Source organism: Amblyraja radiata, chromosome 18 (genome assembly GCF_010909765.2).
Source record: "Amblyraja radiata isolate CabotCenter1 chromosome 18, sAmbRad1.1.pri, whole genome shotgun sequence".
NCBI classification, from domain to species: domain Eukaryota; kingdom Metazoa; phylum Chordata; class Chondrichthyes; order Rajiformes; family Rajidae; genus Amblyraja; species Amblyraja radiata.
Window position 1 is genome coordinate 7,254,442 of NC_045973.1, and position 25,578 is coordinate 7,280,019.

Sequence of the window (25,578 nt, forward strand, 5' to 3'; positions counted from 1 at the left end):
ATGGAGAGGCCATGGTAGGTTATACAGGGTAATGAGAAACATGACATCTACCTTTAGTTTAGTTTAGAGATACAGCGCGGAAACAGGCCCTTTGGCCCACTGAGTCCACACCTAGCAAAGATCCCCACACATTAACACACTTACACCCCAAGCCAATGAACCTACAAACCTGCACATCTTTGGAATGTGGGAGGAAACCGAAGATCTCGGAGAAAACCCAAGCAGGTCACGGGGAGAACGTGCAAACTCCGTACATTCAGCACCCGTAGTCGGGATCGAACCCGGGTCTCTGGCGCTGTTATGCCCCTGTCCCACTTAGGAAACCTGAAACGGAAACCTCTGGAGACTTTGTGCCCCACCCAAGGTTTCCGTGACGTTCCTGGAGGTTTTTGTCAGTCTCCCTACCTGCTTCCACTACCTGCAACCTCCGGCAACCACCTGCAACCTCCAGGAACCGCACGGAAACCTTGGGCGGGGCGCAAAGTCTCCAGAGGTTTCCGTTCAGGTTTCCTAAGTGGGACAGGGGCATTAGGCAGCAACTCTACCTCTGTGCCATCCTTTGAACTGAGAAATTAACCATGAACATGTCAAAGAAAATATCTTGGTTAGCACGGGTGTCAGAGGTTGTGGGGAGAAGGCAGGAGAATGGGGTTAGGAGGGAGAGATAGATCAGCCAAGATTGAATGGCGGAGTTGACTTGATGGGCCGAATGGCCTAATTCCACTCCAGTCACATATGACCGTATGACAGGTTTCGACCCGAAACGTCACCCATTCCTTCTCTCCATAGATACCACCTCACCCGCAGAGTTACTCCAGCATTTCGTGTCTGCCTACGCTTTGGGCCATACATTTTATAAAGTTGTTAAGAAAAGTTGTTCAGAAAGCACTCTCTCAGATGGAACAGCTGAAACACATGTTGCTGCTTTATAAATGTTTTACAATTTTTTTATTCTCCACCCCCCCCCCAGCACTTTCATTAAGCTACTGCGGAGGTTACAGGAGTAACGTTGCACCATTCAGTACAAAGGAAGCACTTATCTGGAACAACTGCATTCCATGCAATCAAATTCCTCCACTGACTGACACACAAATGTTTATTCAAAATCCCTGCAAGGCAATTTCTTTAAAAATCTTTCCTGCGTTCTCCATTCGATTTAAGCGGGTTTGGGATTAAAGTGATTTCATCTGCTTTTCCAGGCCTTGGCAGTTTTATGATTTAAAATGCTCAGAAAAAACGTTGACGGTTATTGAACAAAGTAGCTCAGCCCCTGCCAAGGTCCTGCCCTCTTCAACAACATTCCAACTGAATGTCTGCAACACTCAGTGGATGGCTGTTACCAGAAAAGTTTATTCCCCTATTTTTCCTTTTCGGCTTTCATTCAGAGTCTAATGTTACAGCGCGGAAACAGGCCCTTCGGCCCAAGTACTTTGGTCTTAACTCTACCCTTTTGGTTTTTCCATTACCATACTTTTGATATTCTTTTGCTCAACAATCTTGTACCATTCTGCAGTTTTGCACTGTTGCATTTGCTACTCTGTATAGTGTGTGTGTGTGTGTGTGTGTGTGTGTGTGTGTGTTTACTACAGTGTGTAGGGTCGCCAACTGTCCCGTATTAGCCGGGACATCCCGTATATTGGGCTGAATTGGTTTGTCCCGTACGGGACCGCCCTTATCCCGTATTTGACTGCTACTACTCGAGATGAGGGGACTGTCGGGTCGGAGCGTCGCGTCCAGCCCCGCCTCACCCGTCCCGATGCAGTACATACTCCTCTAGTATATTTGGTCTGAAGAAGGGTCTCGACCCGAAACGTCGCCTATTCCTTCTCTCCATAGATGCTCCCTCACCCGCTGAGTTTCTCCAGCATTTTTTTGTCTACCTTCGATTTTTCCAGCATCTGCAGTTCTTTCTTAAACAGTATACCGAGTCGTAAATGCAACAGTGCAAGGCTGCAGAATGGTCCAAGATTGTCGTGCAAAGTCCAAGTAGAGCTAAAGAATATCAAAGTACAGTAAGGGCAGAACCACAAGGGTAGAGTCAAGAGCAAAAGTACATGGCAGCACCTCCAGGTATAGTGTGTGAATGGGGCGAGTCTGTAACCTATCATTCGTGCAATTCACTGTGGCAGAATCATCTTCCAACAGTCAAGAATATTTTATTGGCATTTGTCCCAGATAGAACTATGAAATTCTTACTTGCAGCAGCACAACAGAATATGTCATCATAGTATTCTGTAAATATTATGTGAACTTTTTTTCTCTTATATTATAGTGTGTAGTATAATTCAGTGTGTGTGTGTGTGTGTGTGTGTGTGTGTGTGTGTGTGTGTGTGTGTGTGCGTGTGCGTGTGTGCGCGTGTGTGTAAAAAACTTTTTTCTCATTTATTAGATTGTTTACAGAGTATACATACACATATACACACATACACGTATACAAATACACACACTCAGATCATAAACACAAACAATAATAGTGCAAAAAGACAAAGACAAGTATCTGGATCAAAGTTCCTCCCCCACCTCTGCCATAAATAAATAACTTGATCCTTTATTTATTTTGTTTAGACAGGAGTTTACCGCATGCAAACTGGCTGCATTTAATTGAATAAAAGGTAGCGAAACGTGGAACATAAATACATTTCCTTTCTTAAACGGCTGGATTTGCAGCACCATCCTTCAATTTCCTATCTCTAAATACATCATTCTTTTATTGCATGCATGCCATAAATACCAGGACTGTGGAGAAAGATGCCCAGAGATGACCTTGTTTTGCTTTAAAATAACGGGGGGGGGGGGGGGGGGAGGGGGGGGGGGAATTCCACCTGGACATGTTGCTACCATTGGAAAATATATTTCCCCCCCATTTACAAATTAACTTTGAAGTAGTGATATTATGGGATTAGTTGGCATCAGCTTTTGCAGGAGATATCTTATTCCGGCCTTGACACAAAATGCTGGAGTAACTCAGTGGGACAGGCACATCTCTGGGGTTTGGGGATTGCAACCTTCACATGATCTACCCTGTTTCGACTAATGCAATCAACCCGACGTACACAAACAAGATCAAATAGAACAAGTTGACCAACAACTTTAGGCTGTGCAAGCCGTACGCAAGAAGAAGAAGGCAGCGTCTCTGGAGAGAAGGAATGGGTGATGTTTCGGATCGAGACCCTTTTCCCATTCCTTCTCTCCAGAGATGCTGCCTGTCCCGATGAGTTACTCCAGCATTTTGTGTCTATCTTCGGTTTAAACCCGCATTTGCAGTTCCTTCCTACACATCTTATTTCGGCCTGGCATTTATAAGTCACTAAATGATTGGCTCCATCTTTCTGAAGCGGATTCAGTAGATTTTATTACCCATTCATTTAAACATTAAAACCTTGATGAGTTCTTGCACAAAACACTCAAGTGCTTGCATCTTAAACATGGCTTGTAACTTATTTTTAAAATGCAAATGTGTACAAATTCATCAATCGATGGCCAATATCGACACTGCTCCTTATAAAACCCTCATGGCCCTGGTATAGTTTACCCATAATGAGTCCAACACTCCCATAACTAACGTGGAAACGCATGTGCTGGTTTATACTAACGATAGACAAAATGCTGGAGTAACTCAGTGGGTCATGCAGCATCTCTGGAGAAAAATGATGGGTCGGGACCCTTCTTCAGGCTGAACGTATGGGGTGGGGGAAGGGTGTGAAAAGCCAGAGGCGAGAAAAGACCAGGATCAACCAGGACTTGTAACCAATGACCTCGGGCAGGGAGTCTGAAGAAGGGCCCCGACCCAAAACGTCACCCATCCATTGAGTCTGAGGAAGGATCCTGACCTAAAAAGTTACCCATCTATTTCTCCAGAGATGCTGCCTGACCCACTGAGTTACTCCAGCACCTTGTGTCCCTCTCCCATAACTAATGCTGGTTACCTCAAGTCACTTCAATATCCTTACAGTACAATATTGATTTTTTTCTGTTTCAACTAAACAAAATAGCACATCAAAAAAGCTATCGGACTTGATCACATTGAATGGCGGTGCTGGCTCAAAGAGCCGAATGGCCTACTCCTGCACCTATTGTCTATTTACCTTGCACTAAACGTTATGCACATTATTCCCCATCTACACTGTGGGCGGCTCGATTGCAATCATGTATAGTCTTTCCGCTGACTGGTTAGCGCGCAACAAAAGCTCTTGACTGTACCTCGGTACACGTGACAATAAACCAAAGTCAAACTCAACTCATTACAGCAACAAAGCGAAGAAATAAGGAACTGCAGGTGCAAATCTGAAGACATGACAATAGAATAAACTCAAAGCAGAACTGAAAAATAATTTCTACATCCCTCCAGCACAAGAGAGATAAAGTTAATATCATTTAATCCATTCTGCCAAAGCAGAACAGGAGAAACATCCCATAGGGCAGGAAAGCAGCAGGAACATCACAAGGACACAGGGATTCCTTTGTTCACAATGTGCATTCCCAAGAAACTTCCTGCAATTTCCCTCTATATAGTTTTGCATTAAAAAAAAAACAAACAATTGGCGTTCATAATCCGTAAAATTTGAGGAGTATTTAAAATTTGAGCTTTCATAATCGTGCGGGACTACCATGACAACACTGCACCCGTGATCAGTACTCCAGCTTTGCCTCAAGGGCGATAGGCTAATAGATGTCGTGCCAAAGTGCGGTCGGATAAATCATCAGCAAGTTTCATCCGTATCACATGGCACGCCTTGAAGAAATGAGACTCCGACTAATAGATAAATATGACCGATTCTTAAGGAGTTGGTCTCCTTTCATCGACTTTTTGGAATCATGTGATGCAGCGGTACCATAAAGATTGCTGATTTCAGTTCATGCCGTGGATAGATCTACATCTCCGAATAAAGATTTGAAAATTTCTCTTTTAAGGGGCCTTCTCTCCTATTTCTACTTTCCCCTTTTTCTTTTTTTTAAATATATATACACACTTCACGTTTTTCTATTCACTACCATCTACTTCCTTCTCAAAACATAAAACTAGAGGTTGTACATAGAATGGATTACGGTATGACATAGTTGGCACCTAAAATTAGGTTCCACTGTACTGTTTTGTACTGTATTAACTTCTAATAAAATAAACAAAAAAAAAAAAAAAAAAAAAAAAAAAAGTTTCATCCGTTATACTGTCCCCGACAGGAAAGCGCGGCTTGCATTCCACGGCAGCCGTGAACAAAGATCAGGGACTTTTTGTATCAAAAAAAGTTTTGTGTCATTAACCAGATTTTAATTGGTATTCGATTGAATTGTACAATCGTACCAAATATAAAATCCTACGTGTAATGGGTGCAGCGGTAGAGTTGCTGCCTCGCAGCGCCAGTGACCCGGGGTTGTACCTTTTCCCCATCACCACGTGGGTTTCCTCCGGATGCTCTGGTTTCCTCCCACACTCCAAAGACGTACAGGTTTGTAGGGTGGATAAAAATGCTGGAGAAACTCAGTGGGTGAGGCAGCATCTATGGAGCGAAGGAAATAGGCAACGTTTCTTCAGAAGGGTTTAGTCCCGAAACGTTGCCTATTTCCTTCGCTCCATAGATGCTGCCTCACCCGCTAAGTTTCTCCATGATTTTTGTCTACCTTTGATTTTCCAGCATCTGCAGTTCCTTCTTAAAGGTTTGTAGGGTGATTCTGAGAATTGTAACTAGTCCCGAGTGCTAATGTACGGGGGTCGCTGGTTGGCACACACTCGGTGGGCCTAAGGGTCTGTTCCCGCTCTGTATCTCTAAACTAAACAATATATTTAAAACCATTGTTATGGTTTCCTAGCTTATCCCCCCCCCCAACACCTGAAGAAGGGTCTTGACACAAAACGTCATCCATTCCTTCTCTCCAGAGATGCTGCCTGTCCCGCTGAGTTACTCCAGCTTTTTGTGTCTTCCTTTGTTTCAAACCAGCATCTGCAGTTCCTTCTTACACACCTTAGGTTAGTGTTTGGTCTGTATCATTTCACAAAACATACACTTTTATGAAGATTATAAACCATTAAGATTAACCACAAATCTTTTAAAACCATTCTGCTTCACCAACGCAAAGAATCTCAGTGCAATTTAGGTAATTCTCGAGTGCAGCGATCCAAGTTAGTTTCCCGGAAATGACCATTTTTCCTTACAATCATGATTAGTTGAGCGCAAATCATTTTCACTTTGTGATTTCCCAGCTATCTGCTTTTTTTCCCCCCACACAGAGAGTTGTGAGTCAGTGGAATTCTCTGCCTCAGAGGGCGGATGAGGCAGGTTCTCTGGATACTTTCAAGAGAGAGCTAGATAGGGCCCTTAAAGATAGCAGAGTCAGGGGATATGGGGAGAAGGCAGGAACGGGGTACTGATTGGGGATGATCAGCCATGATCACAGTGAATGGCAGTGCTGGCTCGAAGGGCCGTATGGCCTACTCCTGCACCTATTGTCTATTGCCTCAGGTATTTACGTTGGACTTTTTCCTTCAAATCTGTACAAATCTTCTGGTAGTTTGAAAAACAAGGTTATGGTGCAGAGGAGGTCAGAGGAGGTCATGGACCAAGAAATACGGAGACATGAACTTTGATGTCTTTCAGTCAATAATGTTGACGCGGGTGACAGTTCTTCTGCCAAGGCCTGTTACAACTTGACATTGTCATTGGTAGCTTCCCTGGGGTTTTGTGAGGTGACTCAACTGCGTATTATGCTCAGGGGGGCGGCACAGTGGCGTGGCTGATAGAGCTGCTGCCTCACAGCGCCAGAATCCAAGGTTCGATCCTGACGTCGGCCACTGTCTGTGTGGAGTTTGCATGTGCCTCCCCTCGAGGATTTCCTCCTGGTGCTCCAGTTTCCTCCCACATCCCATCCCAAATGGCCAAAGTGAAAGTGAAGAGCCAGGATAGAGTGGATGTGGAGAGGATATTTCCACTAGTGGGAGAGTCTAGAACCTGAGGTCATAGCCTCCGAATTAAAGGACGTTCCTTTAGGAAGGAGATGAGGAGGAATTTATTTTGTCAGAGGGTGGTGAATCTGTCGAATTCATTGCCGCAGAAGGCTGTGGACGCTGTCAATAGATATTATTAAGGCAGAGGTAGATAGATTCTTGATTAGTACGGGTGTCAGGGGTTATGGGGAGAAGGCAGGAGAATGGGGTTAGGAGGGTGAGATAGAACAGCCATGATTGAATGGCCCGAGTAGACTTGATGGGCCGAATCACTTATGAAATTCTGCTCCGAGAACTTATGAAATAATTTCCGATTGTCACAAAGTTCAGAGTGACAAGGATCAATGGGATCAGGTGCATTATTGATCCACAGCAGTCAAGAAAGTAAACAGGAGGAAATAAAGATAACGTTACGATGAAGCAACCCTTACTTTCCCTCTCTCTCCATCCCTCCCCCTTCCCAGTTCTCCAACCAGACTTACTCTCCGACTACATTTTATCTGTTTGCTTTGTTGTTACCTTCTCCCAGCTAACAATGATCTATTGTACATCTTCCTTGATCTCCATTCCCTTAGTCCTATTTTCACACCTTACACTTCCTTATATATGTATCTCCCTCTCTCCCCTGACATCAGTCTGAAGAAGGGTCTCGACCCGAAACGTCACCCATTCCTTCGCTCCGGAGATGCTGCCTGACCTCCAGCACTTAGAGAGTGATAAACTCATAGAAGCATCCAGCGTGGAAACAGGTCCTTCGGCCCAACTTGCCCACACCGAACATGTCCCATCTACACTAGTCTCACCTGCCTACATTTGGCCCATATCCCTCTAAACCTATCCTATTCAAGTAGCTGAGCTACTCCAGCATTTCATGTCTATCTTCAGTTTAAACCAGCATCTGCAGTTCCTTCCGACACAATAAAGATGACGTTGTTAGCTTTTGCAACGCTTCAACACACAAAGGAAAGACAAAGCAACAAATCGGCAATGTCCACAATTTCCTTCGTCCATTAAAGAGTCTGCAGGGCTCTCGTTAAACCACTTACTCTTCAACTGAGACGATCACATTTCCAAATTGAGATGCGATTTGATTGGTATGATTAGATTCTAGCACCCTCAGAATCCGACGTGATGGCAAACTAGTCTTAAATAACAGTTGAGTAGAAGTCTATCACAGGGATATTTCGAGCAGAAGAAAACAGCTTAAAAAAAAAACGCTGACCAAGTCAGGAACCAAAGTGTCAATTGTTCTTAAGTTCTAGGAGCAGAATTAGGCCATTCGGCCCATTCAGTCTACTCCACCATTCAATCATGGCTGATCTATCTTTTCCCCCTCAACCCCATCCTCCTGTCTTCTCCCCACAACCTCTGACACTCTTACTAATTAATGGCCCTGCCCCACGGTACGAGTTCATTCCAAGAGCTCTCCCGAGTATTTTTAAATTTTTTAAATCGGACTCGTGGCAAGTACGGAGAATTAACGTAGCGGGTACGTCGGAGCTCGGGGACGTCTCTTAGCGGCTCGTAACGCTAGCGGCAGGTACTCGGGAAGACTCGCTAACGGCAGGTAAGCTCGGAGGTAAATGTCCACGTGAGCCCCGAGTACCGACGAGCGGCCATTACCGTAAATCTCCGAGTTCGAATCAAGGCAAACTCGGGAGAACTCTTGGAATGAACTCGTACCGTGGGACAGGGCCATAAGAACCTGTCAATCTCCACCTTAAAAATATCCATTGACTTGGCCTCCACAATGAATTATGTGGCAATGAATTCCACAGAGCAAGTTTAACATTGAAGCCCGATTAAAGACAGTTCACAGGTCTCCAGTGAGGTAGATGGGAGGTCGGGACCACACTCTAGCTGGTCAGAGGACTGTTCCGTTGCCTGATAACAGCTGGGCAGAAACTGTCCCTGAAGCTGTGAATTTTTTAATAAATGCTGTGTTGAAAAGTAACCACTTGGTAATGATTTTAACATGGGGAATGTCACTGATTAGCGGTAGAGTAACACAGTGGCGCACCAGCTGGTAGAGCTGCTGCCTCACAGCACCAGAGACCCAGGTTCCATTCTGACCTCTGCCACTGTCTGTGTGGAGTTTGCACGTTCTCCCTGTGACCATTTGGATTTTCCTCCGCATGCTCTGTTTTACTGTCTATTGTGTGGAAGATAGACACAAAATGCTGGAGTAACTGAGCAGGACAGGCAGCATCTCTGGGCAGAACTTCCATCCAGAGATGCAGCATTCCCTCCGAGTTACTCCAGCACATAAATCACAGGATAGGCAGCATCTCTGAAGAAAAAGGATAGGGTGACATCTCGGCCTGGGACCCTTCTTCAGATCATCCTTTTCATCCAGAGATGCTGCCTGACCCGCTGAGTTACTCCAGCACTGCGTATCTTTTTTTTCCGGAAACAAGCACCTGCATTTCTTCGTACCTAGCTTCAGTTTCTAACTCATCCCATTCTGTATAAATGTACAAAGCAGAGCTGGATATGCACTGCGATGGAAAGAGGCGACATTTGCAGCAAGTGTGACAGGTTCATTCCTGGTTGCCCACCAAAATTCATCCCTGCCTGGTGTCACAGCTGCCGTGTGCTGCTGGGGCTAAGCTGTGGAAAGGAACAGCATCCACATGCAAAAAATAAATGTCTCCCTCAGCTCCACGCTGGTCATAATAAAAGCACCAGCTGAAATATCACAAGGCTTCAAATTACCATCATTTAAAATTCTGCTGAATTTTGAAACGTTCCTAGTTTGTGCCTTTGGTAATAATTTTGCCTCTAATGCAACCAAATAGCGGGTTTGTGTAAGTGCAGACACTGGTTTGCACCAAAGATAGACACAAAATGCTGGAGTAACTCAGCGGGGCAGGCAGCATCTCTGGGTAGATCTTCTATCCAGAGATGCAGCTTTCTCTCTGTTACTCCAGCACAAAAAAAAGGGTTTGACTTCTTCAAGCGGCGAAGTGGTAGAGTTGCCAGAGACCCGGGTTCGATCCCGACTACGGGTTCTGTCTGTATAGAGTTTGCACGTTTTCCTCGTTACCTGCGTGGGTTTTCTCCCACTCTCCAAAGACGTACAAAAAGTTTGTAGGTTAATTGGCTTGGTAAAATTATAAATTGTCCCTAGTGTGTGCAGGCTAGTGCAAGTTTGTGGGGATCGCTGGTCGGTGCGGATTCAGTGGGCCGAAGGGCCTGTTTCCGCGCTGTATCTCTAAACTTAACAATGCTAAATTAAATAAGCGCGTAGCTTTAAGTTGAGAGGGGCCCGGCTTTGATGGAGGGCAATTTTTTTTCTTAACAAGTAAGATAGATCCTCGGACTATCTTTCATCGAACTTTACTGGACTTTATCATGCACTAAGCGTTATTCCCTTTCTCCTGTATCTGCAACCTGCGATAGGCCTGATTGTAATCGCGTCTAGCCTTTCCGCTGACCGATGATAGCACACAACAACAAAAAGCTTTTCACTGTACCTCGATACACGTGACAATAAACTAAACTTAACTAAAACTGGTGGGAGGGGGGGGGATGGGCTTGGAACATGCAGCCAGCAGTGGTGGAGGCAGATACGATAGTGACGTTTAAGAGACTAGACACATGGAGACACAACGTATGGAGGGGACATAACTCACATGCAGGCCGGTGAGATCAGTTTATCGGCATCATGTTCGGCAAAGACATTGTGGGCTGAAGGGCCTGTTCCTGTGCTGGGCTGTTCTACGTTAAATTTGATGAGAACAAATGTGGAGGGCGGCACGGTGGCGCAGCGGTAGAGCTACTGCCTCACGGCACCAGAGATCCGGGTTCGATCCTGACTACGGGTGCTGTCTGTACGGAGTTTGTACCTGCGTAGGTATTCGCCGAGATCTTCGCTTTCCTCCCGCACTCCAAAGACGTACAGGTTTGTCGGTTATTTGGCTTGGTATAAATGTAAAATTGTCTCCAGTGTGTGTAGGATAGTGTTAATGTGCGGGAATCGCTGGTCGGTGCGGACATAGTGGGCCAAATGGCCTGGTTCTGCGTTGTATCTCTAAACTAAACCAAACAAATGTGCAGAAAGAAAGATAGAACGAATAAACTGATTGTCTCAAGGGCTCAACAAATGTTAAATGTTTAATGTTAATGTTAGACAATGAGTTTGCTTCATCTCGTCTTATCTAGTTCTGCTACGGGGAACAATTTAAAATTACCAAAAGTTTTTTTTTAAAACCACGCTCTGTTCTCGCAAGTCTAAAAATGCAATAAAAGCAACAACGTGATTGTGGGAATACAGAAAGCTGCAATTTTGCTGAAAACTAAATATTTAAAGTGTTTGCTACAAAGAGCAAAGCACTGCAGGATGTGGAAGGAATGAAATTCAGGAGCAAAGCACTTGAGAGACTTTACGTAGACTGCGGTTCTGAGATCAGACACAAATGTGGAATCACAGGCAGTGCCCCTCAGCGAGGCTAGTAATCCCCAGATGAGATAAGTGAACGTGATTATGTCACTATTTCAAGTGACCTCTGGATAACCTTGCAGCTACAGTCACGTCGGCGGAAAGGATAAAAAGTGAATTCCCCACCCCACCCCCCCTCCCCCCACCCTCATGTCCAAACTTCAATTAATTTCCGACATCTCCCGCAAAAAAAATCATTGCCTCTAAAAAAAACTAAAATTCTCCCATTTCTATATAAATGTCCTTATTGTTCCATCCGTCCTGATTACATTTCTCTTGGGATACAAACCTCATGAGGCTCTGCATTCCTGAGACGTTGGTTTCAGATGTGACCCACTCCCTCCTCCTCCTTTCCATTCATCCCATCTCTCCCCTTCAAGTTATCAAGCCTCGAATCTCTGGAATTCTCCCTTAATCTTTGCGCCTCCCTCCTCTATCAGGGCATAAATCTGTAACAAAATCAACAGTTGGCATTTCCAGTTTTATGCTCACTTTTATTTTGAATACATTTCCAGTCTAGTTTATAGGAACAGGTGACTTTTCGGGTTGAAACCCTTCTTCAGACCCGTCCTAAAAGGTCACCTGTTTCTTTTCTCCAGTGATGCTGCCTGAATCATGAGCGTGCCATCCAAGAAAACTGAGAAAACCTACTCGGTTCTCGACAGAGAAACATCCTGGCGATTTAACTATTTATTTAAACAAGAATGAAATCTTGAAATCCCTCAAAACTAAAGAACGAGGTGCGCAATTGCACCGAATTAAACAAAAACAGGTTTTTCACAAGTTATTAAGGCGGCCACCTTAAGGGCCTGTCCCACTTGGGCCGTCACTTCCGCGACAGGCCGGTAGTGACGGTCGCGCGACGGTCCCGCGAGAGTCGCCCGCTTCATCATGCGCCCGCACAGCCGTCTGGAGCGCGACGGGGAAACTCAGCGGGATAACTGGAGAGAAGCAATGGGTGATGTTTCGGGTCGAGACTCTTCTTCAGTCTTAAGAATACATAACAGTAAACATAGATCTAAAATTAACGTGCCCAGATAACCCAGTGCCTTGTCAATCGAATACAAGATGAAAACACCGTTCACTGTTTTCGTTTTCATAAGTTCATAAGTAATAGGAGCAGAATTAGGCCATTCAGCCCATCAAGTCTACTCCACCATTCATTCATAGTTGATCTATCTCTCCCTCCTAACCCCATTCTCCTGCCTTCTACCCATAACCCCTGACACCCGCACTAATCAAGAATCTATCTACCTATCTCCGCCTTCAAAATATACATTGACTTGGCCTTCACAGCCTTTCACAGAAATTGCTCCTCATCTCCTTCCTAATGAACATCCTTTAATTCTGAGGCTGTGCTCTCTGGTCCTAGAATCTCCCACTAGTGGTAATATCCTCTCCATCCACTCTATCCAGGCCGTTCACTATTCGGTAAGTTTCAATGAGGCCCCCCCCCTCATCCTTCTAAACTCCAGCGAGCCAAGTCCAGAGTGTTTTATTGTCATATGTCTCACATAGGACATTAAAATTCTTACTTGCTGCAGCACGACAGAATATGTAAACACAGTACAGAACAAGAGTACAGGCCCAGTGCCGACAAACGCCAAAGCCATCATTAAAGAAACAAGAGGACTTTCTGTGGAGCAAGGATGTTCATGATGTCCGTGATCAGTACCTCACAAGGCTTAACATTCTTCAGTTGCCCGAAAGCCAGCATATGCAGGCCCTAACCTTGTGAAAGTGCGCAAGCAATCTATGAGCCACTGGCTGAGGGAATTCAAGTGTTGATACAAAATCCATTCCACGGAATCACCGCCGAATCTTTGACAACCAAACCATGTTTGTTCAGATGACATAATCTGAGAATACTCCATAACGGTTACATTACTTCTCCAAAAACCCCAGCTAGTCCCAGTTTAAGCTATCGTGCAAGCATTTGCTAAAATAACATGTTACAATGCAGTTTCAGTTAAGCACGTCAATATGATAAATTATATCCACTAGGCCTGTAAATGGATCTCATGTCAACATTATTATACAATTTTGATTTCGTGAGGGGAAGAGAGGTAGAGGAGACGAGAAATCCCCCACAGTAAATTGTGCTCTTTTAAAAATAAATTCAGTATCAAACAACGCAGCAACAGGTTTCATCAGAGTCCACCAACAAGGGCGGCACGGTGGCGCAGCGGTAGAGTTGCTGCCTTACAGCACCAGAGACTTGGGTTCGATCCCGACCAAGGGCGCTGTCTGTACGGAGTTTGTACGTTCTCCTCATGACCTGCGCGGGTTTACTCCGGGTGCTCCGGTTTCCGCCCACGCTCCAAAGATGTGCAGGTTTGTAGCTTCATTGGCTTCAGTAAATATTGTAAATTGTCCCTAGTGTGTGTAGGATAGTGCTTGTGTACGGGGATCGCTGGTCGGCATGGACTCGGTGGGCCGAAGGGCCTGTTTCCACGCTATATCTCTAAACTAACGCAGAGAATGCAATGATCTCTACCAACACCTACTTCTGAAGTAAAAACACCTTTTCAAAATAGGAACGTTAAGATTTAAAACATTTTTTTTCTTAAATCCATTCAATTTGCCAAACTAGAGAAGTTTGTCCTTCACAATATGTGGAAAGAGTGAGGCAGGAGCACGTTTAATGATTACACAGAGATGAGCGATCATGAGGCACAATATCTTTGACTTTATATGGTCAGTTATCAGAAACAGCCTTGAAACACAACGGCGATGATTTTTTTCTGAACACAATTAGCTCCGTATTCCCCGTTATCCCATCTAATTCCTCACCCCCACGCCCAAGGTCGTGTTATCCCTGGAGCCGAGTGGGTGGGCAGGCAGGGACACCCAAATCTCCAACCATGCCAAGCTGTTCCGTGTCCCGAATTCAGAAAGGAGCAATCCATTCACATTGCTATCCAGGTAAAATCACATTCTCTTCAATACAGAAATTGCTAACTTTGGTTTGAAATCCAAACCCACTGGGCAGAATGCATTCTATCGTCAGTAACATACATGTGAAAAATATCCGATTGGGTCTCTGTTCGAGGAAGAACCAGAGGGCCTTGTTGTCTTTGGAAAGCTCAATGTAGTTTAGTTCAGACATCAGTCTGGAGAAGGGTCACGATCCGAAACGTCACCCATTCCTTCTCTCCAGAGATGCTGCCTTTCCCTCTGAGTTATTCCAGATTTTTGTGCCTATCTTATGTGTGTGTGTGTGTGTGTGTGTGCGTGTGTGCGTGTGTGCGTGTGTGCGTGCGTGCGTGTGTCTGTGTCTGTCTCTGTGTGTGTGTGTGTGTGTGTGTGTCTGTGTCTGTGTGTGTGTGTCTCTGTGTGTGTGCGTGCGTGCGTGTGTGTGTGTGTGTGTGTGTGTGTGTGTGTGTGTGTCTGTGTGTCTGTGTGTCTGTGTGTGTGCGCGCGCATATATGTATATTTGTATATATAATAATTCTATATGTGTGTATAAAAATCACGATTTGATTAACAACCTTCAGGCCACATCTCAAAATGAAGGAAACTCAGACACAAATAAAAGTGTGTTTCCTTTGTTAGAATTCATTCCATTCTCAAAACAATTGATTTACAGACACTAAGAGGAAATACTAGGATCCCAACCCAAAACGTCACCTATTCTCCATATTCTCCAGGCATGCTGCCTGATCCGCTGAGTTACTCCAGCACTTTGTGTCATTTTAAGTAAAAGCTAAACTTTTAATATACATTTAACTGAGTTAAATGTATATTAACATAATATGTGAAATTAACATATCAACACAAGTTTTTTTTAACTTGGACAAGCTAAAAATGACAGCTTTTTCAGGCGGCCAAATAGACACAAAATGCTGGAGTAACTCAACGGGTCAGGCGGCATCTCTGGAGAATATGGATGGGCAACATTTCGGCTCGGGACCCTTCTTCAGATTTTTTTTTGTGTTCCTTTGTGACAGTTGAAAGCCACCTTTCTTGTGGAAGAGTTGCGAGGACTATCAGTCGGGATCGGAGAACCACCGCTCGTTCAGTGTGGCGATGTTTACAATCAACAGGGCCAATAATGTGCTCGTCTTTATAAACCTGGGAGGTGACTTCATCGGCGCTGCCAAACAAGCAGGTGCAAGGTCACCACTCTGCGTTGTCAGGGCGATCGTTGGGAGTCTGGCTCCCTGTCAGAGTTTCATTTTTCAATCAGCATCAGCCCACTTGAATAAACCTGGGCATCTTCCAAGTATTGTATAAACTTGTTACGCTGCACATTTTCCCAGTAGACCGATGAACTCTCTCTCTCTCTCCCCCCCCCCTTTCTTCCCCCTCTCTCCCCCCCTCCCCTTTCTTCCCCCTCTCCCCCCCCTCCCCCCCCTTCTCTCTCCCTCTCTCACACAAACACCATGAACGCTGGCTGTGTGGCTGGCTGCCTTGTCCAGAAATAGGAGCTCCCAATACAAGTTTGCTTCCTCACTCAGTGCCCAGAAAGGCGGAATGTTTAGTCACTTTGAACAAGTGCTTAGGCAGGCGGGGGGGTGGAGGAAATAAACTTTCATAATGTCAGCATTAAAATGATAAGCAACTCCAGTGTGTTCAAGGATAGGTATTAATAAGGTCTCGATAGACTGGACGTGGAAAGAATGTTTACTGTAGTGGCAGAGTTTGAAACCCAGAGGGCACAGCCTGAGAATAAAAGGAGGTGCCTTTCAAAAGGAGATGAGGAGGAGCCAGAGGTAAATGGGACATCTGTGAAATTCGTTGCCACAGACGGCTGTGGAGGTCAAGACGTTGGGCATTTTTAAAGCGGAGACTGATAGGTTCTCGACTAGTCAGGCCGTCAAAGGTTACGGGGAGAAGGCAAGAGAATGGGGTTGAGGGCGAAAGATAGATCAGCCATGGCAGACTCAATGGGCCGAATGGCCTAATTCTACGTCTTATAGACTTATTAAACTCCAAGAACCACAGGTCCGGTCTCTCCTTTACAGTATGACCCCCCCCCCCCCCCCCACGATTAGACTAGACTCATTTCACATATGTTTCATACCTTCGCTATTCAATGTGCCGCTGAGCCAGAAAGACATAGCAGCCTTGTGTAGACCCTTAGTCCAACGCTAAGCAGATTGGCCCGAGCTGGTGTGATGGTTACATGGAACAGTACAGCACAACAACATGGCCCTTCGGCCCACAATGTTCGTACCGAACATGATGCAGAGACCAACTTTGACCTGACTGCACATAATCCATATCCCTTCCGTATCCATATACCCATCCGAAAGTCTCTTAAATACCACTATCATATCTGCCTCCACCACCATCCCCGGCAGTACATTCCAGGCACTCACCATTCTCTGTGTAAAATCAACTTGCCCCACACAAGCCCTTTCAACTTTTCCCCTTTCCCCTTAAATCTGTGCCCTCTAATATTTGACCCCCCCCCCAGCCACAACCATCTTGGGAAGAAGGTTGTGGCTGTCTACCGTCTCATACGCGGCAGCTTTGGAGCCTGAAGAAGTTACTTGGAAGCAAAACTAGTCAAAGTTGCCGCACTTGAAGACATTTTCCAGACAAAAGAAACCGCAGATACTGGAATCTGGAGCAATAAAAAGAGACACACACGCACACGCCAAGTGTGGAGGAACTCAGCAGGTCAGGCAGCATGCGGAGGGGATGGAGAGGGTGGAGACCTTTCAAAGGGGTCTGTCCATTCCCTCCACAGATGCTGCCTGACCCAGGTATGTGTGTGTGTGTATATATATATACTGTGTGTGTGTCTGTATATATACACAAGTGAGTATGTGTGCACATTTATAAATACACAAGTGTGTGTGTGTCTGTGTATACAAGTATGCGTATACAAGTGTGTATAACCTGTATGTATGCAAGTGTAGTGTACGTGTGTATACAAGTGTGTGTGCGTATAAGTGTGTGTGCGTATAAATGTGTGTGCATACAAGTGTGTGTATACAAGTGTGTGTATACAAGTGTGTGTATACAAGTGTGTGTGTACACTCGTGTGTGTGTCTATACAAATGTGTGGAAACAAATGTGTGTGTGTATACAAGTGTGTGTGTACACTAGTGTGTGTGTATATATATATAATTGTGTGTGTGTGTACACTAGTGTGTGTGTATATATAATTGTGTGTGTGTGTACACTAGTGTGTGTGTATATATAATTGTGTGTGTGTGTGTACACTAGTGTGTGTGTATATATAATTGTGTGTGTGTGTGTGTGTACACTAGTGTGTGTGTATATATAATTGTGTGTGTGTGTACACTAGTGTGTGTGTATATATAATTGTGTGTGTGTGTGTACACTAGTGTGTGTGTATATATAACTGTATGTGTGTGTATATAACACTAGTGTGTGTGTGTGTATATAACTGTGTGTGTGTACACTGGTGTGTGTGTGTATATATAACTGTGTGTGTGTACACTAGTGTGTGTGTATATATAACTCTGTGTGTGTACACTAGTGTGTGTGTATATACAATTGTGTGTGTGTACACTGGTGTGTGTGTATATATAACTCTGTGTGTGTACACTAGTGTGTGTGTATATACAATTGTGTGTGTGTACACTAGTGTGTGTGTGTATATAATTGTGTGTGTGTGTGTGTACACTAGTGTGTGTGTATATATAACTGTGTGTGTGTGTGTACACTAGTGTGTGTGTGTATATAACTGTGTGTGTACACTAGTGTGCGTGTATATACAATTGTGTGTGTGTACACTAGTGTGTGTGTATATATAATTGTGTGTGTGTGTACACTAGTGTGTGTGTGTATATAATTGTGTGTGTGTGTGTGTACACTAGTGTGTGTGTATATATAACTGTGTGTGTGTGTGTACACTAGTGTGTGTGTGTATATAACTGTGTGTGTACACTAGTGTGTGTGTATATATAATTGTGTGTGTGTGTACACTAGTGTGTGTGTGTATATAATTGTGTGTGTGTGTGTACACTAGTGTGTGTGTATATACAATTGTGTGTGTGTGTGTGTACACTAGTGTGTGTGTATATATAACTGTGTGTGTGTGTACACTAGTGTGTGTGTATATACAATTGTGTGTGTGTATATACAATTGTGTACGTGTGTGTATACAATTGTATGTGTGTGTGTGTGTACACTAGTGTGTGTGTGTATATAATTGTGTGTGTGTGTGTACACTAGTGTGTGTGTATACAATTGTGTGTGTGTACAATTGTGCGCGTGTGTACAGTGCGTGTGTGTTTCAGTTTCGTACCTTGTTTGACGGTCTTGAGGCGGATGGGGTGGTTGTTGCCGGCGGTGAGCAGGGTGCGGACATCGTAGAGCGGGAGCCCGGACACCGGCTGCCCGTCCACCTCCAGCAGCAGCAGCAGCTCCTCCCCGGCCCCGACCCCGTCCCCGGCCGCCAGCTGCGGGAACTGCCCCAGCTCAGCCCCGCCGGACAGCAGTGCGGCCAGCCTCTCCCCTTGCTGCCTGTCCACCGCACTCTCCCGCACCTTGTTGCTCCAATGGTTCCTCCTCTGGACCACCTTGGACATGGTGCTGGTCGCAGCCGCCAGCCGCTCAGTCCCAACGCGTACAGAGCTGCTCCAGCAGGTGAGAAACGGTGCATGTATACATATATATATATATATGTGTGTAGAGGGAGAGAGAGAGAGAGAGATCCTCTCCCCCCCGCCTCCCAATCCACTCCAAAAATTCGCAGCCTTTCACCACCAACAAACTATCCCAAAGATATCTCCTCCAGGAAAACAAAACGAAACGAAACAAAAAGCTCCAGCCACAGAATCTAGATTTTCACATTTTCATAAAGCACTAGACATTAGTTCCACGAGCAATCGCCTCCAAACTAGAGGGGAAAAACAACAAGTTGGGAAGTGGAAATGAGGAGGTGTTTCCAGTGTGTTTCCCCCACAAGCTCCAGAGTCCACGATTCCTGGTCTGCGTTGTCCCAGCGGCTGAGTGAGGGCTACTTTAATCCGCCACCCTCTTCGTTCAGACTTTCTTCCTCCGGCGTTCCCCTTGCTCAGTCAATTCCTGCAATTCCAAATCCAGCCCCTTCCAGCTCACAGCGACGCCTACATCAGCCAGCCCTTCCCACCCATCTCTCTCTCTCTCTCCTCCTCCTCCTCTCTGGGTCCTAAAGTCTGTCCCTCTCATCCTTCTGCACAGCATCAACACCTTCCTTCTTTCAGCTGGAGGGGCTGGAGTAAACTCGGGGTCTGTCTGAAGAAGGGTCTCGACCCTGAAACATCACCCATTCCTCCCACCACCCCACACACACAGATGCTGCCTGTCCCGCTGAGCTACTCCAGCATTTTGTGTCTCTGCTGGAGTAACTCAGCAGGATCAGACATCATCTAATACCTGGTAGACAAAAGTGCTGGAGAAACTCAGCGGGTGCAGTAGCATCTATGGAGCGAAGGAAATAGTTGGTGCCTATTTCCTTCGCTCCATAGATGCTGCTGCACCCGCTGAGTTTCTCCAGCACTTTTGTCTACCTTCGATTTTCCAGCATCTGCAGTTCCTTCTTAAACACCATCTAATACCTACTTTTAATAGCTCTGATTACTTATGCCCACTTCTGATTAACCCAGTCTGAGGAAGGGTCTCGACCCGAAACGTCACCTATTCCTTCGCTCCATAGATGCTGCCTCACCCGCTGAGTTTCTCCAGCATTTTTGTCTACCTTCCCATTAATTTAGATTTGTCACTTGCGATGGGAAAATCTGGATTCGATTTTCTGCATCATTCATGCTTCCTGGATTGTTTCACAAACCGAAGATTGGCGCCAAATGCTGGAGTAACTCAGTGAGTTGTATGCTGCCTGTGCTACTCCAGCACTTTGTGTCTGTCTTCGGTTTAAACCAGCATCTGCAGTTCCTCTGCTCCACTGCGAAATCTCCTCAAGGGCATGTCTACTTTGAAGAAGTTCTCCTCCTCTCTCCAACGAGAGTTCTCTGTATCGCCCTCTCCCCCGACTCGGTCTGAAGAAGGGTCCCGACCCTGAAACGTCACCCATTCCTTCTATCCAGAGATGCTGCCTGTCCCGCTGAGTCACTCCAGCATTTAGTGTCTATCTTCAGTTAAAAGCAGCATCTGAAGTTCCTTCCTACTTATTTCACAAACCTGTGGATTTTATTAGTTCAGTAAATTAACAAATGATGTGGGTATTCCTAAATCTCCCATGTCCTCATTCATACAATCCATTTTAGGTGAAGTGCTGATTTCCCAAAGCTTCGTGGAGAAAATCTACATAAAAGGACACAAAATTCTGGAGTAACTCAGCTGGTCAGGCAGCATCTCTGGAGAATGCTGGAACTGCAGATGCTGATTAATACAGAAAAGGACACAAAGTGCTGGAGTAACTCAACAGGTCAGACAGCAACTCTGGAGAAAGCAGGAACTGCACATGCTAATTAATACTTAAAATGATACAACGTGCGGGTGTAACTCAGTGAGTCAGGCAGTCTCTCTGGAGAAAGCTGGAACTACAGATGTTTAAGAAGGAACTGCAGATGCTGGAAAATCGAAGGTAGACAAAAATGCTGGAGAAACTCAGCGGGTGCAGCAGCATCTATGGAGCGAAGGAAATAGGCAACGTTTCGGGCCGAAACCCTTCTTCAGATGTTCCTTGATTTTGTATTGTATTGTATTGTATTGTAAAATTGTATTGTATTGTATTGATATACAAAAGGACACAAAGTGCTGGAGTAACTCAGAGGGTCAGGAAGCATCGTTTAAAGGTACCATCACGACGTTTACGAAACATTTAGACAGGTACTCGGATAGGATAGGTTTAGAGGAATATGGGCCAAATGGGACTAGTGTAAATGGGACATGTTGGTCGGTGTGGGCAAGTTTGGCCGAAGGGCCTGTTTCCACGCTGTATGGTTCTATGAGTTTATGACACTCGAAGTGCTGGAGTAACTCAGCAGGTCAGGCAGCATTTCTGGAGAACATATAGAAACATGGAAAATAGGTGCAGGAGGAGGCCATTCGGCCCTTTGAGCCAGCACCACCATTCATTGTGATCATGGCTGATCGTCCCCAATCAATAACCCGTGCCTGCCTTCTCCCCATATCCCTTGATTCCACTAGCCCCTAGAGCTCTATCTAACTCTCTCTTAAATCCATCCAGTGATTTGGCCTCCACTGCCCTCTGTGGCAGGGAATTCCACAAATTCACAACTCTCTGGGTGAAAAAGTGTTTTCTCACAATCTTAAATGGCCTCCCCTTTAATCTAAGACTGTGGCCCCTGGTTCTGGACTCGCCCAACATTGGAAAAAAATTTCCTGCATCTAGCTTGTCCTGTCCTTTAATAATGTTATATGTTTCTATAAGATATCCCCTCATCCTTCTAAACTCCAGTGAATACAAGCCTAGTCTTTGCAATCTTTCCTCATATGACAGTCCTGCCATCCCAGGGATCAATCTTAGATGGGTGACGTTTCAGGACAGGACCCTTCTTCAGACTGATGGAACTTACATTCCTTCACAAATTGCGACTCTCTACATTCATCATTTGTCTTCTCATCTCTGGTCTTGGTCGAACCATCTACCTATCAAACCACCCTTCCCTCTCCCACCTCTATCCACCTATCAGTTAGAATCAAGGAACTGCAGATGCTGGTTTACAAAAAGAGACACAAAGTGATGGAGTAACTCAGCGGGTCAGGCTGCATCTCTGGAGAAAAGGAATAGATGACCTTTCAGGTCGAGACCCTTCTTCAGACTGAGTTTTTTGTGTCTATCTTCGGTTTAAACCAGCATCTGCTGTTCCTTCCCAGAGAAATCTAAATTAATGGGTAAATCTGAAGTAGGTATAAGTAATTATAGGTAGGTATTCGTAAATTATATTATTAAAAGTATGTTTAGTTGCTGTCTGACCTGCTGAGTTACTCCAGCACTTTGTGTCTTTTTTTAGGAATGAGTAAAGAGGATCGCAAACTATTTGATTATTGTTATATCCTTCCTTGTTACGAAAGCCCAGTCTGTTAAGGCCATGACCATAAAAGCAGAATTCGGCCATTTGGCCCATCAAGTCTACTCCGCCATTCAATCATGGCTGATCTACCTCTCCCTCCAAACCCCATTCTCCTGCCTTTTCCCCATAACCCCTGACACCCGTACTAATCAAGAATCTATCTATCTCTGCCTAAAAATATATATTAATTGACTTGGCCTCCACAGCCTGTGGCAATGAATTCCACAGATTCACCACCATCTGTCTAAAGAAATTCCTGCTCATCTCCTTCCTAAAGGAACATCCTTTAATTCAGAGGCTATGACCTCTAGTCCTAGACTCTCCCATTAGTGCAAACATCCTCTCCACATCCACTCTATCCAAGCTGTTGAACAATTGAAACTGTTCGGTACGTTTCAATTAGGTCTCCTCGCATTCTACTAAACTAATTTCTCCCTCTCAACCCCATTCTCCTGCAATTCTCCCCGTAACCTTTGCCGCCCTTACATTTGATGAATTTGGGACTCAGGTATACGGTAATAATGTGTAATAATGTTAACTCCCGATGGAAATAGCCAAGCGAGTGATTTAATTCACTGCTGCCTTCTCGTGTGTGATTACACTTGGCTAATGGATGCTGGTCTCCCAGCGATGTCCGTATTACATAAATAAACATAAAATACCAGAAGAACCTGCTCGGACAGCGGCTCTCCAAGGACAGAACCACATTCCCATTTAGGGCAGAACTAATTGAGGAATTAGGTACACAAAAAAATGCTGGAGAAACTCAGCAGGTGGAGCAGCATCTATGGAGCGAAGGAAATAGGCAACGTTTCGGGCCGAAACGTTGCCTATTTCCTTCGCTCCATAGATGCTGCTGCACCCGCTGAGTTTCTCCAGCATTTTTTTGTGTACCTTCGATTTTCCAGCATCTGCAGTTCCTTCTTAAACATAATTGAGGAATTAATTGGGAAGCTGATTCCTTAGGGCATGATCCAGAATTGATCCATTTCATCATTCACCAGATTCTCCCAGATTCACCAGTTTCTCTCCTAATCTCAGGATCAGAAGATGGTGACATTAAGAACTGCAGATGTTGGAGTCTTGAGCACAGCACTAAGTATGTTAGTCTGCGATGACTTTGTGCGAGCATCAGAAGCTAGGATCAATCCTTTCCCTCTCCCCTGACTCTCGGTCTGAAGAAGGGTCTCTACCCGAAACACCACCTATTCGCTTTCTCCAGAGAAGCTCCAGCATTTTGTGTCTATCTTTCATGATTCCACATCTACAAACAAGGAGACTACAAAAAGTCTCAAAAGTTCATGTCAGAGGAGCAGAATTAGGCCCCTCAGGTCTACTCCGCCATTCAATCATGGCTGGTCTATCTTTCCTTCTCAACCTCATTCTCCTGCCTTCTCCTCATAACCCCTGATACTCTTACTAATCAAGAATCTGTCACCTTAAAATGATTCTACTCGCTAGAATTTAGAAGATTGAGGGGGGATCTTATAAAAACGTACAAAATTCTTAAGGGGTTGGACAGGCTAGATGCAGGAAGATTGTTCCCGATGTTGGGGAAGTCCAGAACGAGGGGTCACAGTTTAAGGATAAGGGGGAAATCTTTTAGGACCGAGATGAGAAAAACATTTTACACATAAAGAGTGGTGAATCTCTGGAATTCTCTGCCACAGAAGGTAGTTGAGGCCAGTTCATTGGCTATATTTAAGAGGGAGTTAGATGTGGCCCTTGTGGCTAAAGGGATCAGGGGGTATGGAGAGAAGGCAGGTACAGGATACTGAGTTGGATGATCAGCCATGATCATATTGAATGGCGGTGCAGGCTCGAAGGGCCGAATGGCCTACTCATGCACCTATTTTCTATGTTTCTATGACCACCTTAAAATTATCTTATGACTTGGCCTTCACGGCCGTCTGTGGCAATGAATTCCACAGATTCACCACCCTCTGACTAAAGAAATTCCTCCTCATCCCCTTTCTAAAGGTACGTCCTTTTATTCTGATGTGATGGCTTCCGGTCCTAGACTCTCCCACGAGTGGAAACATCCTCTCCACATCCACTCTATCGAGGCCTTTCACTATTCGGTAAATTTCAATGAGGTCCCTCCCCCTCATCCTTCTAAACTTCAGCGAGTACAAGCCCAGTGCCGTCAAACGCTCATCATATGTTATCCCAATCATTCCTGGGATCATTCTCGTAAACCTCCTGCGGATCCTCTCCAGTGCCAGTACATCCTTCCTCAGATATAGGGCTCAGAAACGGCTCGCAATACTATAAATACAGTCCGAGCAGCGCCTTACGAATCCTTAGCATTGCATCCCTATTTTTATGCTCCTCTCGAAATAAATGCTGACATTGCATTTACCTTCCTCACTATCGATTCAACTTGTAATTTAACCTTTGTTGAATCCTGCACCAGCGCTGCCAAGTCCCTTTGTACCTCCGTTTCTTTCAGTACCGAACCTTTGACCATTACAGAGTTACAGAGTGCAACAACACACCAGCTGAGGTCAAGCAGACTAAGCATTAGACTAAGGATCAAACACTATGCCTTCTTGGGCTGTATTACCCAGGACATATCATTCATCACCATTAAAGAGACGCCGCCTCTATTAGAAATTGTCCAGAAAATCCTGAAATGATTCATGTTCAAATCCACTTGCTTTGTTTTACATTAGACCAAATCTTATTCTCGCGAGATAAGATCTTGCGGCACGGTGGCACAGCGGTAGAGTTGCTGCCGAACGCCGCTTGCAGCGCCGGAGAACCAGGTTCGAACGGTCTGTACGGAGTTTGTACGTTCTCCCCATGACCACGTGGGTTTTCACTGAGATCTTCGGATTCTACCCGCACTCCAAAGACATACAGGTTTGCAGGTTGATTGGCTTTGGTTTAAATTGTCCCTACTGTGTGTAGGATAGTGTTAATGATCGCTGGTCGGTGTGGACTCGGTGGGCCGAAAGGCCTATTTCTGTGCTGTAACTCTAAACTAAGCTATACCAAGAGACTGTGTGGCTGTTGTTAGAGCTGCTGCCTTAACAGCGCCAGAGATCCATGTTCAATCTCCCTGTGATTGTGGGGGATTGCTACGGGTGTTCCGGTTTCCTCCCCGTATCCCTAAGACCTCCAGGTTTGAAGGTTCAATGCCTCCTGTCAACTGTGTGCAGGGAGTGGATGGGAAGGTGGAATAACAGAACGTATGAACGAGCAAGCAATGGTCGGCATGGACTTGGTGGGCAGAA

The 25,578-nt window shown here is 45.1% G+C and overlaps 1 protein-coding gene across 4 annotated transcripts in view; it reads right to left on the reverse strand.

The window, feature by feature from the left end:
- magi1 (membrane associated guanylate kinase, WW and PDZ domain containing 1) overlaps nt 1–19,398 on the reverse strand; it is a 335,163-nt gene extending 315,765 nt beyond the window's left edge. For all 4 annotated transcript variants that reach the window (XM_033036663.1, XM_033036662.1, XM_033036661.1 and 1 more), the window contains exon 1: nt 18,607–19,398. In XM_033036663.1, coding sequence (XP_032892554.1) covers nt 18,607–18,889 — 283 coding nt within the window. In that variant the 5' untranslated portion in view covers nt 18,890–19,398. The remainder of the gene's footprint in view (nt 1–18,606) is intronic.
- Nucleotides 19,399–25,578: the final 6,180 nt, after the last annotated feature.